Raw genomic sequence first — 14,791 nt, forward strand, 5'->3', positions numbered from 1 at the left:
ATGTATTTGTCAATTTATTCAACCTGTATAGAATATAACAATTACGTGATGTAAACACGCATGTGAGAACTTATTTAATTGTGTTTAAGATTGAAGTGTGTGTTGTAAAAATTAATATTTTTCTATCACTTTTTAGTTTATTAACCGGTGTTATTATTCTTATTTGCAGTTTTCTCATTCTGTAGTTTTTTTTTTTACTATCGTAATGCAACTGTATAAATATTTTTTTTCGCGCGTGAAATCACGAAAGTAATCCTCTAAAAATAAATGTGCGATCAATTAGCACGAAGATCGACGATTTAAATCATTCTCGACGTCGCATCATTTTGACTCTCGCATTGCCTCCCATATTATACGATAGCCACTTTACTCCTACTTGCGGCTGCTCGTAGTAGGGACTACTACGTTTTAAATTCAAGCGCAAGAGAAACTTTGTACAATTGATGCAAGTCAGCTACGCGTGAAATACACACCGTCTAAGTAAAGTTTAGAGGATTACAAAATATCTAGTTAATCTTGACCTGTTTTTTACATGTGTCTTTCCTAAATTATTGGTAGTTTCACCAAACAAACTATGGGCACAACCTTAACTACTGTTGGGTAAGTCTGTGTATATATATATATATATCACCGTGCTGAGTGCAAAATGTCGCAATTTGTGTTACATGCTTAACGTTCTCTCGCGTCTTTCCAATACTTTTTAACGAATGTCAAACTGGTATAATTTCATCGAGCGTAAAAGTGAATTACGTAATTAATTTACGCGTGGTGGAATCGATACATATATATATATCCGCGATTCACAATATCCCAATCGCGCTGAAGATAGTTCAGTTCAACTCGCTGAAATTATATCGGGTTTTCATTAATGGCGTTGCAACAAAAAGAAATCATGAAATCATCGAACTGCAGTATGTAGTTTAAGGACAATTGCTTCTTTTTTATGGAATTGCAGCTACAACAATAATCGCATCCAAGAATCGAATATATTTATTCTCTTTTTTTTTATAGCTTTGAGCAGTCGAGCTTATCTGTTTGTTTATATCGCCGTCATATTTTTCGAATTATCAAATTATTTAAGTGATTTTGGTGCTGGTTGTATCTCATTCTCGCCTTATTATGTATAACTTTTTTTGTCTTCGAGAAAGTCGACTTAATTGTTTGCGTTAAATTCTAGGTGAGTTTCGCTTGACGTACGTTCGCTTAACTGTTCCCCGGTTGATTCTGTGTAGTAGCGATTTCACAAATATTTTTCATAGTGTAAAAATAAAATAAAAGTAAGGACAAAGAGCCAATAAGAGCCTGAACACGGATGTTAGTGTGTGAAGATGATCCAAACCTAGGATCGAAACGTTTTAAATATTTATAATAAATTCCTAATTTTCACACACTAACATCCGTGTTCAGGCTCTTATTGGCCCTTTGTCCTTACTTTTATGAGTTTTTATCAGAGGATTTTTCGTTCCTTTCTATTTGCTAAAAATAAAAATATAAATATTAGAGTAAAGAGGATTGTCCTCAGGTTTTTGTCGGTTGTACCAATAACGAATTTGAATTAGTACGGCTGTATAGAACAATGTGCAGGATCTTATGCAATAATGTTGAAAATAAATTATCGTTAATTGCACTAATTATCATTAGTGCACTGTGGTGATAACATTGATAGAAGCAACACAGTCGTGAGTCCAGTGTACAAAGTGACTTTTAGATACTTGACATATGTGACCACCACTTTTAAATTGTAACGAATGTTGTTTTATTATTTCTACCAAAGATGACTCAATAAAGAAAGTCGAAACATTTGAATAATTTATCTTCAACATTATTGCACAAGATCCTGCACATTGGTTCTATAGAGCCGTACTAATTCAAATTCATTATTGGTAAAAATATAAATATATATAATATAAACATACAGACGTATATTATTAACTGTACAGATTTTTGCAGACTGATTTTTTTATTTTATACTATGCGAGAGAAATCAAGTTTGCTTTATTGAAATTAGCCGGATACTTAATTTTTTTATTGTTGTTACTACACAGACCTTACATTATCAATAATACTCTCTCAATAATACTCTGATCAATGATACTCTCATAAATATAATATATATGATATAATATATTTATGCTTTAAGCATTATGTTTTGTGCTGCAACTTCAGTGAAGCAACATCATTTGTGTAGTAATCAGTTTCCTTTGTTCATTCTCTATATATAAATTTTCTCAGCTTTCTGCGTTACTTCATCTGTTCGCGTCTTCGTTTCTTCTATCATTTTTTTCTTCTCTCAACTTCCTTCGCCTTCTTCGATTTTTATTCAATGTTTTTTCGTGGAAAATAATTGCTTGCGTGAAATATACAGAAGTTAAAATTGCAGGGAAATTAAGTCCGGCACGATTAAAGTGCATCATAATGACTTCATTACGTGGCTTCGTAGCGTCACGTTGTGTGATTTTAACGCAACTTTGTTGAATGCAACATTGTTCAACTCTTTTGTATTCTAATTTTGTCGTGGAGCTTCTTCGCGTGATGATAAAATAAACGTGATTGCACACCTACGGAACAGACTGCACGAAACAATAAATATTAGATTTGAATTTTTTGCAGCGTTATTTTTTTGTGCAACACGCAACAATATCGTGCGCAATGTTGCCTTGATCTGTCTGTCCTTCGCTTATTCTGCTTCGTCAAATTATACACATTATACATATGTTACATATATATATATAATATAGCATTTCATTATCGAATATTTTTAATTCACATTGTTGCAAATAGTAAAAACAATTATATACTAATAGAGAAAGAGAGAAAAAGAGAAAAGGGAAGGTGCGTGTTTATCTCGTACTCAGAAATGTACAATTGCAGCTTTGTAGTGCAAAATTCATCTAATTCGTTCGTTAATTTCGCATCTGATGTCATAATTCAATATGACTTCAAGTAGAAAATCCTTGAAGTTGGACGCGCGCACGAGCGATGTTTCATCAATGTATCTCCGTGTCATGAATTTCGACATAATCATTTACTTCCGCGCAACAATATTACGCACGGATTTAAGTACATTCATATACGTAATACGCATCGCGTTAACAATGTGCAGCGAGAATGTGCACGAGATGTTCCTTGTTATTGCCGCATCGTCATTACATCGAAACGAATATTAAATAATCATCAGGCAAGAGGAGAATATATATAATTGATTCCAGAGTCTTGGCAAATGACATCGCCGATCATTGATCGTACGCAACAAGTTGGTTGTTGCTAAATTACATCTCACGAATGCGGAGAAAACGGTCTTTGAGCGCGATTATGTAAGATAGCTGTTGATTAGATCTGTAGATTAGATTGTACACATTCTGTCGTATAGGATAATGTCAAAGAAAATCACTACATCGTTAGAGACTTGCTGCGTACACTTCTTACAGAAGGTTACGTAACATCTTTTTGTAAAAAAAAAAAATAAAACTGTAAACACATGTCCGGGAAAAAATGAATTAGATCTAATTTAAATCTGACGAGATCAAAAAAATGGAAAAACAAATCTAATTAGATTCAAATTAAATCTAAATAAATATATAAAAATTTATACTTTTATTTATTCTTAGATCTACTTTATGTTTATTCAAATCTGTTATATCAGATCTGTTCAGATCTGCTTAGATCTAAGTAAATCTGAATAGATCTAATAATAAATAAAAAAATGTAAAAATTTACATAGATCTACTTTATATCTATTTAGACTTAATTAAGTTTAATCCATTTTTTTCCTAGGCAGATTATTACGCACTATACAACATGGAATATTCTACAGCAAAAATTTATATAAAATATATGTTATTATTAATGAAAAATAATAAATTCGATAATTCACGTTTATATATTAAACAGAGAGTCGAATAACTACTAAAAACTATTAAAGTATTAAGTAATAAAATATTTTATCAAATTATTATGATAAAAGAGTTATACTGCACACACACATAAAATTTACATAAAACTTTGGAAATAAAAAATAAACATTGAATATGTGCACAATGTAATATAATACATGTGCGTGAGATTCACATTTTACATTGCTCCTCGAACATTATACACGTCAGAATATTCCACAGACTTGGACAAAAACTTACGTAAATAATCTCAAAAATTCAACGGAATGTTACGTCAAATATTGGATCAAAAATATTTAATAATTAATTAAAGATAAGATATCTCAATTAATATTAAAGATAAAATTTGAAAATGATGTCTGAATCATCGTTTTATTCAGTGTCTTGAATAAATCTCTAGATGTTGTATGTTTAAATTTTGCTCGCGGCGACAAGTAATATTATCTATACAATGTATTCACATTGTTACAGACCTTGATCTGTCAAGTGCAAGATTACAAGTTGCAAGATTAATAATTCAAGATAATAAGACATTATTACGATCTTTTTTGCTTTTTATCCTGATTTTTATCTTCAAACAAACAAGTAAAAAAAGATACATACTCGTACATAGTCGTATACATGCAATACTGATCAATATGTACACGACATGAAAATAAAAATAAGAATGATGGAAAAAAAACATGATGTGAATACTCATCATGACAGGACAGAATTATCACCAATTAAATGAGCCGTATTCTACGCCACATTCTAAATTAAATTCGTTGGAGCTGAAATATTACTTTGTGTCTTTACTCATAATAAATGTTTCGATCGTTAACCGAACACAGATTGAACAGAAAACATAACTTTAACTGGAAATACGCATAAATTTTGGATCCCAAAAATCTTTATTCTAACAAGTCTGTTTCTGAGATGTTCCATATTAAATACAAGAGAATTTCATTAACATTATGTCAGATACGGATAAATGAAAGTTGTATTTCTTCTTTTTAGAATTATATTTATTCAAATATCTGTTGTTTTGCTTATTTTCGTGTTTCGATTTTCGAATGATTTCGTTATCGGATTTTGCGTTAAAAGAAATTACACACGTATTAACGAGCTTTTTACATTAGTTTATTGTGGATGTTGTCTTTTTGTTGTGTTTGTATTTCATTCAGTTACGATATCGTAACATAAATATTATTTTTTTTTAATTCAATTCTCATCAAGTATGGTTTTATTTTGCTTTCTTTAAATTAACTTTATTTTCATAAACTTTTTAATTAATTAAATTTTTAATTGTTTATAGTTTAAATGACTATCAATTTTTTCCATTTGTGTACTATTCCTTTTAGGTAAAACGTTTTTTTTTTTATTGCAGAGTTTTTATTGAACTTTAATAATTTAGTCTAGTAATTTGTTTTAATTTTATATTTTTTAGTTTTTTTTCCATTCAGTTACGATTACTGAAAAAGATTCGATGTATAGATCAAAACGTCTCTCTGATTATCTTGTTTTAATAAAACTACATATATTTTCGCACTAACTTGTTCTCAGCTCGGACCTGGGGGGCTAGGGGTAAGAGAGACGGTATTCTCTAGCAGTAAGTACTGCCAACGGGCGCCGTACTAACTAACTGTAGCAGATCTCGATGAATTGACCGATTACAATATTTACTGTTAGGAAATACCGTCTTTCTTACCCCTAGCTCCCCGCGTTCACGAAACGATTCATTGACGCCGACTGTACGTGGAATAAATGGATATGGTTTTCACGGCCAGTGATACGCGACTCTTCGACTGATTCTTCTTCTGCATGTGTTGCTTTAACAAGCGCATAATCGTTCTAAATCTCGTCACTTCATTTTCTCGCTCAAATAATTGAACTAATTATCGTTTTTTAAGAAGAAATATAGCGTTTGATAATTTACAATTTTTCTATTGTGTGAATTCCGAAAGGCGCTTGTATATCTTGTAAAAGCGTGTAAATCGGTGGACGAAGGGTATTACGGAAAAGGTGCGCACTTGGGTACCGAAATAAAAAGACCAATACGCAACACAATGCCAACAATAAAGTAAGTTTATTACCGATATGTTAATGATTCGTATCATTATATGCCGACACATTTATATGTATTTATATGTACTCTGAAGATGTTGAATATATAATAAATAAAATTTTTGTAATAAATTGAAAAAAGAAATCAATACGATTTGTTTACGATGTATTTAATAATTTTTTATAAGCTGCGTTTGTCACAATAAATAAATAACGATATCACGATATCAAAGTTAATTTCATTAATGCGATGGTGTAATCTCTCGCGTTTTATTTCAGGCAAGGAAAGCAGTCCATTAATTTTACGATCAATGGAACACCATATACGGGTACGTATACTGTGTGTGAATTTCAGTAACAACAAAAAGAAAACAGAATAATATATAATTGTTGTATAATAATCTAATTGTTTTATATCGACATTGTATGCTACGTACATCACGTTTGTGTTGTATCAACACTTACATACGTTCGCAACGCATTGCTTTTAGTGTCGGGAGATTTGCCGTCTAATACGTCTCTCAATACCTACATTCGCGACCATGCGAAACTCCGCGGCACGAAAGCTATGTGTCACGAGGGTGGCTGCGGTGCCTGCATTGTGGCCGCGGAAATCAAAGGCGAGACAATGGCCGTGAATTCTTGTCTCGTGCCGATACTGATTTGCGACGGGTATGCGATATAATCTCCGAGAAAATGTATTCAAATTTCAACCGCAAAGAATTAATGAGAGAATATTTTTTTCTTAAAAATATAATAATAATATTTTCCGTGACAATTAACATTGTGTCACGTTTGTAGATGGGCAATTCGCACGATCGAGGGTATAGGAAACAAGAAAGACGGTTATCATTCGATTCAAGCTACTCTCGCTGCAAAAAATGGATCGCAGTGCGGATATTGCTCTCCCGGCATGGTAATGAATCTCTACAGGTACGTGATACAGATTGATTGAAATTGTTGAAAATATCATAATAATAAATTATTTGAGAAAATTCAATGGGGCTATTCGACAAGCAGTAAAGAACTGCAGTTACTAAATTACACACACAAGGATTTGTTTAATTTCAGAGTTGTATATAGATATAATCCCGTGTGACATAACACGTTAATTATTATCTATTGTCTTGCTTTAGAGCGCAATAAAACATTTATCACATCATAAATTGCACCGGTACGCTTATTGTTACTTACAGCCTTCTGGAAAACAAGAAGCTGACTATGCAGCAAATAGAAAATTCCTTTGGCAGTAACATTTGTCGATGCACGGGCTATCGGCCAATATTGGAAGCATTCAAAGGATTCGCAAGTGACGCACCCGCGTCAATGAAGAAAGATATTCGCGATATCGAGGTGATTAAAAAAAAACAAAAAAAAACAAAATGAAATTAAAAAATTCTACACCACAATGAATTGATGATGAAAAACCTTATTATCACAAATATGCAATAACATATTCATTATACAGGAACTGTACAAGATCTGTCCGAAAAATGGAAAACCATGTACACGCACTTGCACCGATAAAAAATTTTGGCAACAACAACAGCAAAATGAAAACAAGACCGTGGATATAAAATTAGAGGACGGAGAATTTCATAAAGTTCATTCGATCGATGAATTGTTCGCGATATTTGAACGTAAGCCGAGCGCTACGTATATATTACACGGCGGCAACACGGCGCACGGTAATTTGTAAAAAAATATTTTTCTTTTGTGCAAGATAAAAATGCACCGCACAAAAAATGCATACAAAGTGTAAAAAACATTTTGCTTTACTTTCGTTTATATAAACAAATTATTTCGTGAATTGACGCGGAATGAATTCCCCAGGTGTTTATCGAACCGACAAAACCGATCTTCGCATCGATATAAACGACATACCGGATTTACGTCGCATCGAGAAGACCGCGGAATCCCTCACCCTGGGCGGGAACGTAACTCTGACCGTGGCGATGGAGACCTTCCTCAAGTATTCCGCCGACGCCGGGTTTCAGTACCTACACCATCTGGCGCATCACATCGACCTAATTGCCAGTGTGCCGGTGCGTAACATCGGCAGCATCGCCGGCAACCTGATGATCAAGCACGCGCACCGCGAGTTTCAGTCCGATTTGTTTCTGATGCTGGAAACTTCCGGCACTCGCGTGCACATTCTCGAGGGACCGGGCCGCAAGCAGAACATGATGCTGCGGGATTTCCTGAACATCGACATGCGCCACAAGATTATATACAGCGTGGTGTTACCGGCGTTATCTGCGGAATACGAGTACAGATCCTACAAGATCATGCCCCGAGCTCAGAACGCCCACGCCCACGTCAACGCCGGTTTTCTCTTCAAACTCGACGGAGGTGGCAAGGTAAGAAGAAATTACTTTCCATCCTACTCGCGTGTTATCCTGCCATCGATCTTCGACGTGAATTGTCGGGAATATTTTGCGCAAAGGTGCTGGAGAAGCCCAACATCATCTTCGGGGCCATTAACGAGCACTTCCTGCACGCGATCAAGACCGAGGAGATGCTGACGGGTAAATCGATTCTCGACAAGCAGGTGTTGAAATCCGCTATGGAGACGTTGCACAACGAGTTGCAGCCCGACCACGTGCTGCCGGATTATTCGCCGGAATTTCGCAGGACTCTCGCCGAAGGATTGTTTTATAAATTCGTGCTCAGCATCAAGCCTGAGAATTTGAATTCCAGACTTCGCAGCGGCGGCACTATCTTGGAACGTGGTCTTTCCTCAGGTGCGCGCGTAAACGATAATCAGACTTATTTCACTACCTCGAGATTTGCTCTCTTTTTTTAACAAAACACTCCGAAGAATTTTATCAAAAAATTACTAATTAATTTTATAACAAAAAAAAAAGACTGCAAATAATAATGTGAAATGACGTGAACTGTTGAAGAAAAATGACGAAAAACTCGTCGCAACTGATTTTAGGTACGCAGGAATACGATACGGACAAGAGCACGTGGCCGGTAAGCAAACCGTCGCCGAAACTGGAGGCGATTAACCAGACATCGGGCGAGGCTCAGTATTGCAACGATCTGCCACCGTATCCCAGAGAAGTGTTTTGCGCCTTCGTTCTTACGGAAGTCGGCAACGGGAAGATCGCGAGTATAGACGCGAGCAAAGCGCTGGCTGAGAAGGGCGTGATAGCATTTTTCTCCGCCAAAGACGTGCCCGGAAAGAATCTGTGCGTCGCGGCCGTACACAACCTGATGATATTGCCGGAGAACGAGTTGCTGTTTGTCGAGGAAGACATTATATACGCGGGCCAGCCGGTGGGCGTGATCGTCGCCGAGACGCAAATGTTGGCGAACGAAGCCGCGAAATTGGTGGAGGTCAAGTACAAGGAGACACTGACGAGAAAACCGATACTGTCTATCGAGGACGTGCTCGCTACGCAGGATCAGACTAGATTTCTGCAGACTTACAAAAGCACAGCAGAGAAAAAAGGTAAACAGACGGAAAAGATTTCTGATTCTCACACAAACTAGCACGCGTGTTCTTGAAAAAAATGTCAATGTCTCCTGTTATTTTACGCAGGAGACAACGTCAAGCACGTGATAAAGGACGTTTTTCGAATCGGCAGCCAATATCACTACACCATGGAGACTCAATCCTGCGTCTGCGTTCCGGCGGAGGACGGCATAGATGTTTATCCAACGACGCAGTGGATAGATCTCACCCAAGTAGCCATTGCTGACGTTCTCAATATCAACAATAACAAGTGAATAAACATTTCACTAATCTCGGAATTGTTTCTTGCTGCATCGATTTGCGTATCGATTTTTTAATTTGCACGAGAGTTTCTTCGTAAAAGCTCTGTAAAAAGTTTTTGAGTCGACTTCAAGAATATTACAAATAAAACCACGTATATTTTTAATTTTTTTTTTTAATCGGATTGAGACTATTCTTAATGCTGTCATAAAATCGTTTCGTTTGCCGCAGCGTCAACGTGGTCGTGAGACGACTCGGCGGCGCATACGGATGTAAGATCGTGCGGAACGTGCAAATCGCCTGTTCCTGCGCGCTGGCGTGCCACAAGCTCAATCGTCCGGCGCGATTCGTTTTGACAATCGAGAGCAACATGCAATCCCAAGGCAAAAGATACTCCACCCGCCAAGAATACGAAGTCGGTGTGGACGACGATGGGGTCATTCAGTATCTCAACTCGGATCACTGGGGCAACGGAGGTTGCAACTTCAATGAAGCTCATGGCTGGGTCACGGCGTCGCATATGCCAAGGTATACAAATACGAAAAATATCTGGCGTTACCAGCGCTGCCACTTATAATAATGTTATATGGACACACAAGATTGGTTTTTCTATGTAAAGGATTAAAATTAGAAGATAATTTCGATCTATATACATATGCGTGCATTTACTTGCGATTGTGTGTCATCAGCTGTTACCAAATCGACAAATGGACTATGAATGCGTACGAAGTGCGAACCGATTTACCGTCGAACACGTACTGCCGAGCGCCAGGATCCACGGAAGGAGTGGCTATGATCGAGAACATAATGGAACATATCGCGAGAGTGACGAAGAAGGATCCAATCCAGGTCAGGCTGGCGAATATGACCAAAGAAGACAGAGAAAAGTTGGAACCGATTATCAATGATCTGATAAAATCGACCGACTACGACATGCGAAAGCAGAACGTTGATATGTTCAACAAGGAAAATCGCTGGAAGAAGCGGGGAATCGCCTTAGTGCCGATGAAGTATCCAGTGATGTACTTTGGACAATTCAACGCTATGGTGTCGATCTGCGCGCGTGACGGTACGGTTTGCGTGTCGCACGGCGGTGTCGAATGTGGCCAAGGTATAAATACCAAGGTACGTTGCGAAATTGAGAGAATAACATTAAAATACTAAAAAAATAAGCAAATAGCTGTATCTCCAGATTTCTCAGAAAGAAGATGCAACTTCGATTTATTTGCTTCAACCTACGTTGTTTAAACACTTGACGAAAGGAAATGAATTTCTTTTCCCCAGATCGCTCAAGTGGCAGCTCACACACTAGGAATCGATCTGAGCTTAGTTAACGTCAAACCGACTAACAACATAATAGCGCCCAACAATGCAATTACCGGAGGCAGCATCGCCAGCGAATCTTGCGCATTGGTGAGAGTTCACTCGATCTATCTACTTCCGTTTTTTTTTTTACGTTTCGATAAATAACACGAGATAAAAAAATTGATCGATAACTGTACGCGCGTTGACTTTCAGGCCACAATTAAAGCTTGTCAAGAACTTTTGAAAAGACTTGAACCGATAAAAAAAGATTTGAAAGATCCGAGCTGGAAGGAGCTTGTCATGGCGGCGTATTTGAAGGATGTCGAGTTATGCGCGCGTTACATGTAAGTTTTTATCTTCATTAAAAATTGCGATAATTTTCTCCGAATAAACGTAATAATTATTACTTGTAATTGATGATCGCATCGTTCTTACCTCGACAGGTCTGCGCCGTCGAAGGAAGACGTGCTCAAGGCCTATTCCATTTATGGTGTCACTATCGCCGAGGTTGAGATCGATCTGTTGACCGGCCAGCACATTATCAGGAGAGTGGATTTGGTGGATGACGTCGGCATTAGCTTGAACCCGGAGATCGATGTCGGTCAGGTGGAAGGAGCCTTCATGATGGGAATAGGATACTGGACTTCCGAGGATCTGATTTACGATCCTAAAACAGGAGCGTTAACGAATTACCGAACTTGGGTACGTGACGTTTTTGCGCGCGTTTTTTGTTAATATATATTAAGATAAATTTATTAGAAGACGCAAAATTTAATCCCGGAATATTCATTTGACATTTCCTCAAATACGTTATTGGATTCATGTCTTTTTCTGTGTTTCGCAGAATTATAAACCACCAGGAGCCAAGGATATTCCCGTCGATTTCCGCGTGACTCTTCTCAAAAACTCGGCTAACATAACCGGCGTCCTTCGTTCGAAGGGTAAAGTATCGAGAGAAAGAGACAGAGAAACTCTTCTCTCTAATTTTCTTCTGAGAAAAAACTTGAATACATAAAATACTTAAAACATACGTACAAAAATCTTTTTTTTTTTTTTTTTTTACAGCATGCGGAGAACCGCCGCAATGTATGACCTGCGTAATTCCGATCGCGATTCGCTACGCACTGAATTCGGCCAGAGCGGATGCTGGAAACACGGATGCTTGGTACAGAATGGGTGAGTTTCCGAGATACAAACGATTTTTTATACACCATATATACCGTGCACGCTCAACAGGTCGATTTTCATTTCACGTGATTTTTTTTTTTCGCAGACGCACCGTTAACCAACGAGCGTATAATTCTTCACAGTTTAACCAACAAGGACAACATGACATTGTGAGAAAAAAAAAACTGCAAACTTTGTTTGCGAAAGGAGTCTGATATAAAAAAAAAAAAAAATCTACAACTCGTCAGCTTAATCGTTTTTTTTTTTTTAAATAATAGTTTCTTAATCAATATAGATGTTTAGATCGTGCAACTTACACTTTGCTTCGAACGCGTAACGTAAACAGATAGTATTCGATTATCGAAACGCGATAATGAGATTCGATAGTGAAAGTAAACTGGGGTGTGTCAGTATTACGTGTATATAACAACTTTTGCTTTATGATAAATAATTTCAATAAATATTCTCTATTAAACGCCATTGAGATGTGCTACATAGTAAATATTACAACATATCTCTGCAGTTTATAATTAATGTGTGTTAATATATGATAATATATGATACAGAAAAAAAGCTATAAATAATCATTCAGTGTGTACATATAATAAGTATGTGCGTGTGCGTGTGGCGCGCGCATACACATACCTATCGCTATCTTTAACTTGTTTGTATTTTTTGAGAGAAAAAATCTGCATTTATTACCATACATGTGTGCAGACATCGATCGTTGACGGACGCGTCGTTTGCACTCAACGACGAGGAAGAAAAACTCGAGAATAAAAAACGAAACGCGATTATGGCATACTAGAGATTCAGGGACTGAAATCGATATTAAAATTGCTATTTCCGATATTTTTCGATTTGTATAAAATAATCGAAATAAATAATATAGATTTTTTTAAAAATATTTAAACGTTAAATACCGGTGTGGGATTAAAAGTTTCTCTGTGAGGCTTTTTTTACGACAAGGATTTTACGCGAGGTGTAATAAATAAAATTTGTAAAAGCGTTACCGAGATGTTATTTCGGGATTCAGTCCCTGTGGTTTGCAAAACTATAATCGTCGCACAATCGCCAACTCTTTGAATCGCCGTCTGCGAAATGGAGAAAAAAAAAACGCTTCGTGGAATGTGTCCTTCACACCAAAGTGTGTTCCGTTCGTTCGAAAAACCAACGTTATTTTTGCGCTATTCACGTCGCATCTTCGCGCGAGCAGACAACAGAAGTCAAAAACTTAACTATGCGTGCGCAGCTTTAATAATGAACAAACTCTGCAGCACGTACGCAACAAATATACGCTTTTAAATTTTAAGCCTCAATATTCAAAACATTGGTAGCCAATGCAACCTTGGTCAGATATTAAATTTTAATCGCTTCAACGCGTTGAAAACATGTGTGTTCTTCCTCGTGGATTTTTCTTAACTTAAATAGAGAGATCATTCTCGCATAATTACAACATCAAAAAATTTGAATTATCTCCCAGATTAAATGTTTTCTTTTTTCGATCAACATTTCGATGCTGCAAGAGAGCCTGCGCTTTTCTATCACTGTTCTTTCTTGTTTCTCTCAATTCTCGATAACACTCAAGTTATCAAAGGAGATAAATTAGAGAGTAAATATTCTTCAAGTCGAAAACATTCGGAAACAATGTCGTAATCTCTCTCTTCTTCGTGTATATATATATATATATTTATTTATTTATATATTTTTCTTTTGAATTACTCTAAACGTCGGCTATAGAAGATAAAGCGGTCCCTTTTCGTTATTGTTTTCAACGGAAAATAGTGATATATTTCGCGCTCGTCTTTACTTATGGTCAAGCACGTGTTGCGTGATCGAACAAAAAGGTAGACGGCTGTAACAACTATAGTCGTTTGACTTGGACGAGACAGTAACACTTTGTAAATTAAGTTTTAGAAAATTTCGTGACTCATCGAACATTTTTATCGAGAGAAAAAAGAAAACTTTCTTGTCTTGTGTGATATTAAGTGTTCAAATTTATGGTAAATAATTTCGTTCAGTCTCGTCGATATTATATCGCGTTTTCTGCACTGATCAATTTATTTTATTTACACTTCTCGTCCAAATCGCGACTTTAGTCGCTACTCAGTTGTACTTCACGTGCCATAATACACAGTCATATATTTTTTAATATATTTGTATATATATATATATATATATATATAATTTATATATATATATTTATATATAATCTTTTTTTTACATTATCTACGGAATTCTACGTATATATCTTTTTATTTATTTTTTTTCCTATTACAGCGAAGACTATGTGTATATTATATATGTACATATATATATATATATATGTATGTATATATATGTATATATATATCTCAAACTAAATACATATATGCCGCCGAAAAAGATCTAGCTAATATCACACGCGCAATTGCGATCCGTCGTTTTGTCTTTTCTTTTCTCCATTTTTCTTGATATTTTACAACGAGAGAAGGCATTTTACGGGAGATCGTTATTGCGCGCTCAGATGATACTATGATCGCTTTGCCCGTTATTTAAATTTAAATTCACTTAATGGCGGCACGCGGTGGGTCATCGTGTAACTGCCACCATCGATAATCGGCGCTACGAGTATAAGAATCGACGATGATGATGATGATGATGATGATGGATGATG

General features: G+C 36.2%; 1 protein-coding gene across 2 annotated transcripts; it reads left to right on the plus strand.

Annotated features, from left to right (window-relative positions):
* The first annotated feature begins 413 nt into the window (after positions 1 to 413).
* On the plus strand, positions 414 to 12,615 carry LOC109856224 (xanthine dehydrogenase/oxidase-like). 2 transcript variants are annotated; one of them, XM_020431247.1, is made up of 19 exons: positions 415 to 600; positions 5,840 to 5,955; positions 6,219 to 6,268; positions 6,431 to 6,611; positions 6,741 to 6,872; positions 7,136 to 7,292; positions 7,408 to 7,627; positions 7,773 to 8,299; positions 8,386 to 8,683; positions 8,881 to 9,399; positions 9,490 to 9,673; positions 9,895 to 10,191; positions 10,353 to 10,788; positions 10,948 to 11,076; positions 11,182 to 11,312; positions 11,412 to 11,670; positions 11,813 to 11,909; positions 12,034 to 12,144; positions 12,242 to 12,615. In XM_020431247.1, exons 2-19 carry the CDS (start codon positions 5,942 to 5,944, stop codon positions 12,307 to 12,309), a joined length of 3,810 nt encoding a protein of 1,269 aa, XP_020286836.1. In that variant the 5' UTR covers positions 415 to 600; positions 5,840 to 5,941; the 3' UTR covers positions 12,310 to 12,615. The 2 variants fall into 2 exon arrangements, with proteins under 2 accessions (XP_020286835.1, XP_020286836.1); XM_020431246.1 differs by lacking the exon at positions 5,840 to 5,955 and having other exon boundaries at positions 414 to 600.
* The last annotated feature ends 2,176 nt before the right edge of the window (positions 12,616 to 14,791 follow it).

Source organism: Pseudomyrmex gracilis, unplaced genomic scaffold (assembly GCF_002006095.1).
Source record: "Pseudomyrmex gracilis isolate BER0280 unplaced genomic scaffold, ASM200609v1 scaffold_110, whole genome shotgun sequence".
Classification (NCBI taxonomy): domain Eukaryota; kingdom Metazoa; phylum Arthropoda; class Insecta; order Hymenoptera; family Formicidae; genus Pseudomyrmex; species Pseudomyrmex gracilis.

Bases quoted from the DNA above. Each gene is read 5' to 3' on its own strand.
- LOC109856224 (XM_020431246.1), top strand. From the start codon at position 575: ATGGGCACAACCTTAACTACTGTTGG. The intron at 10,192-10,352 runs GTATACAAATAC...GTGTGTCATCAG, and splicing joins ACGGCGTCGCATATGCCAAG to CTGTTACCAAATCGACAAAT. The intron at 11,313-11,411 runs GTAAGTTTTTAT...TTACCTCGACAG, and splicing joins GAGTTATGCGCGCGTTACAT to GTCTGCGCCGTCGAAGGAAG.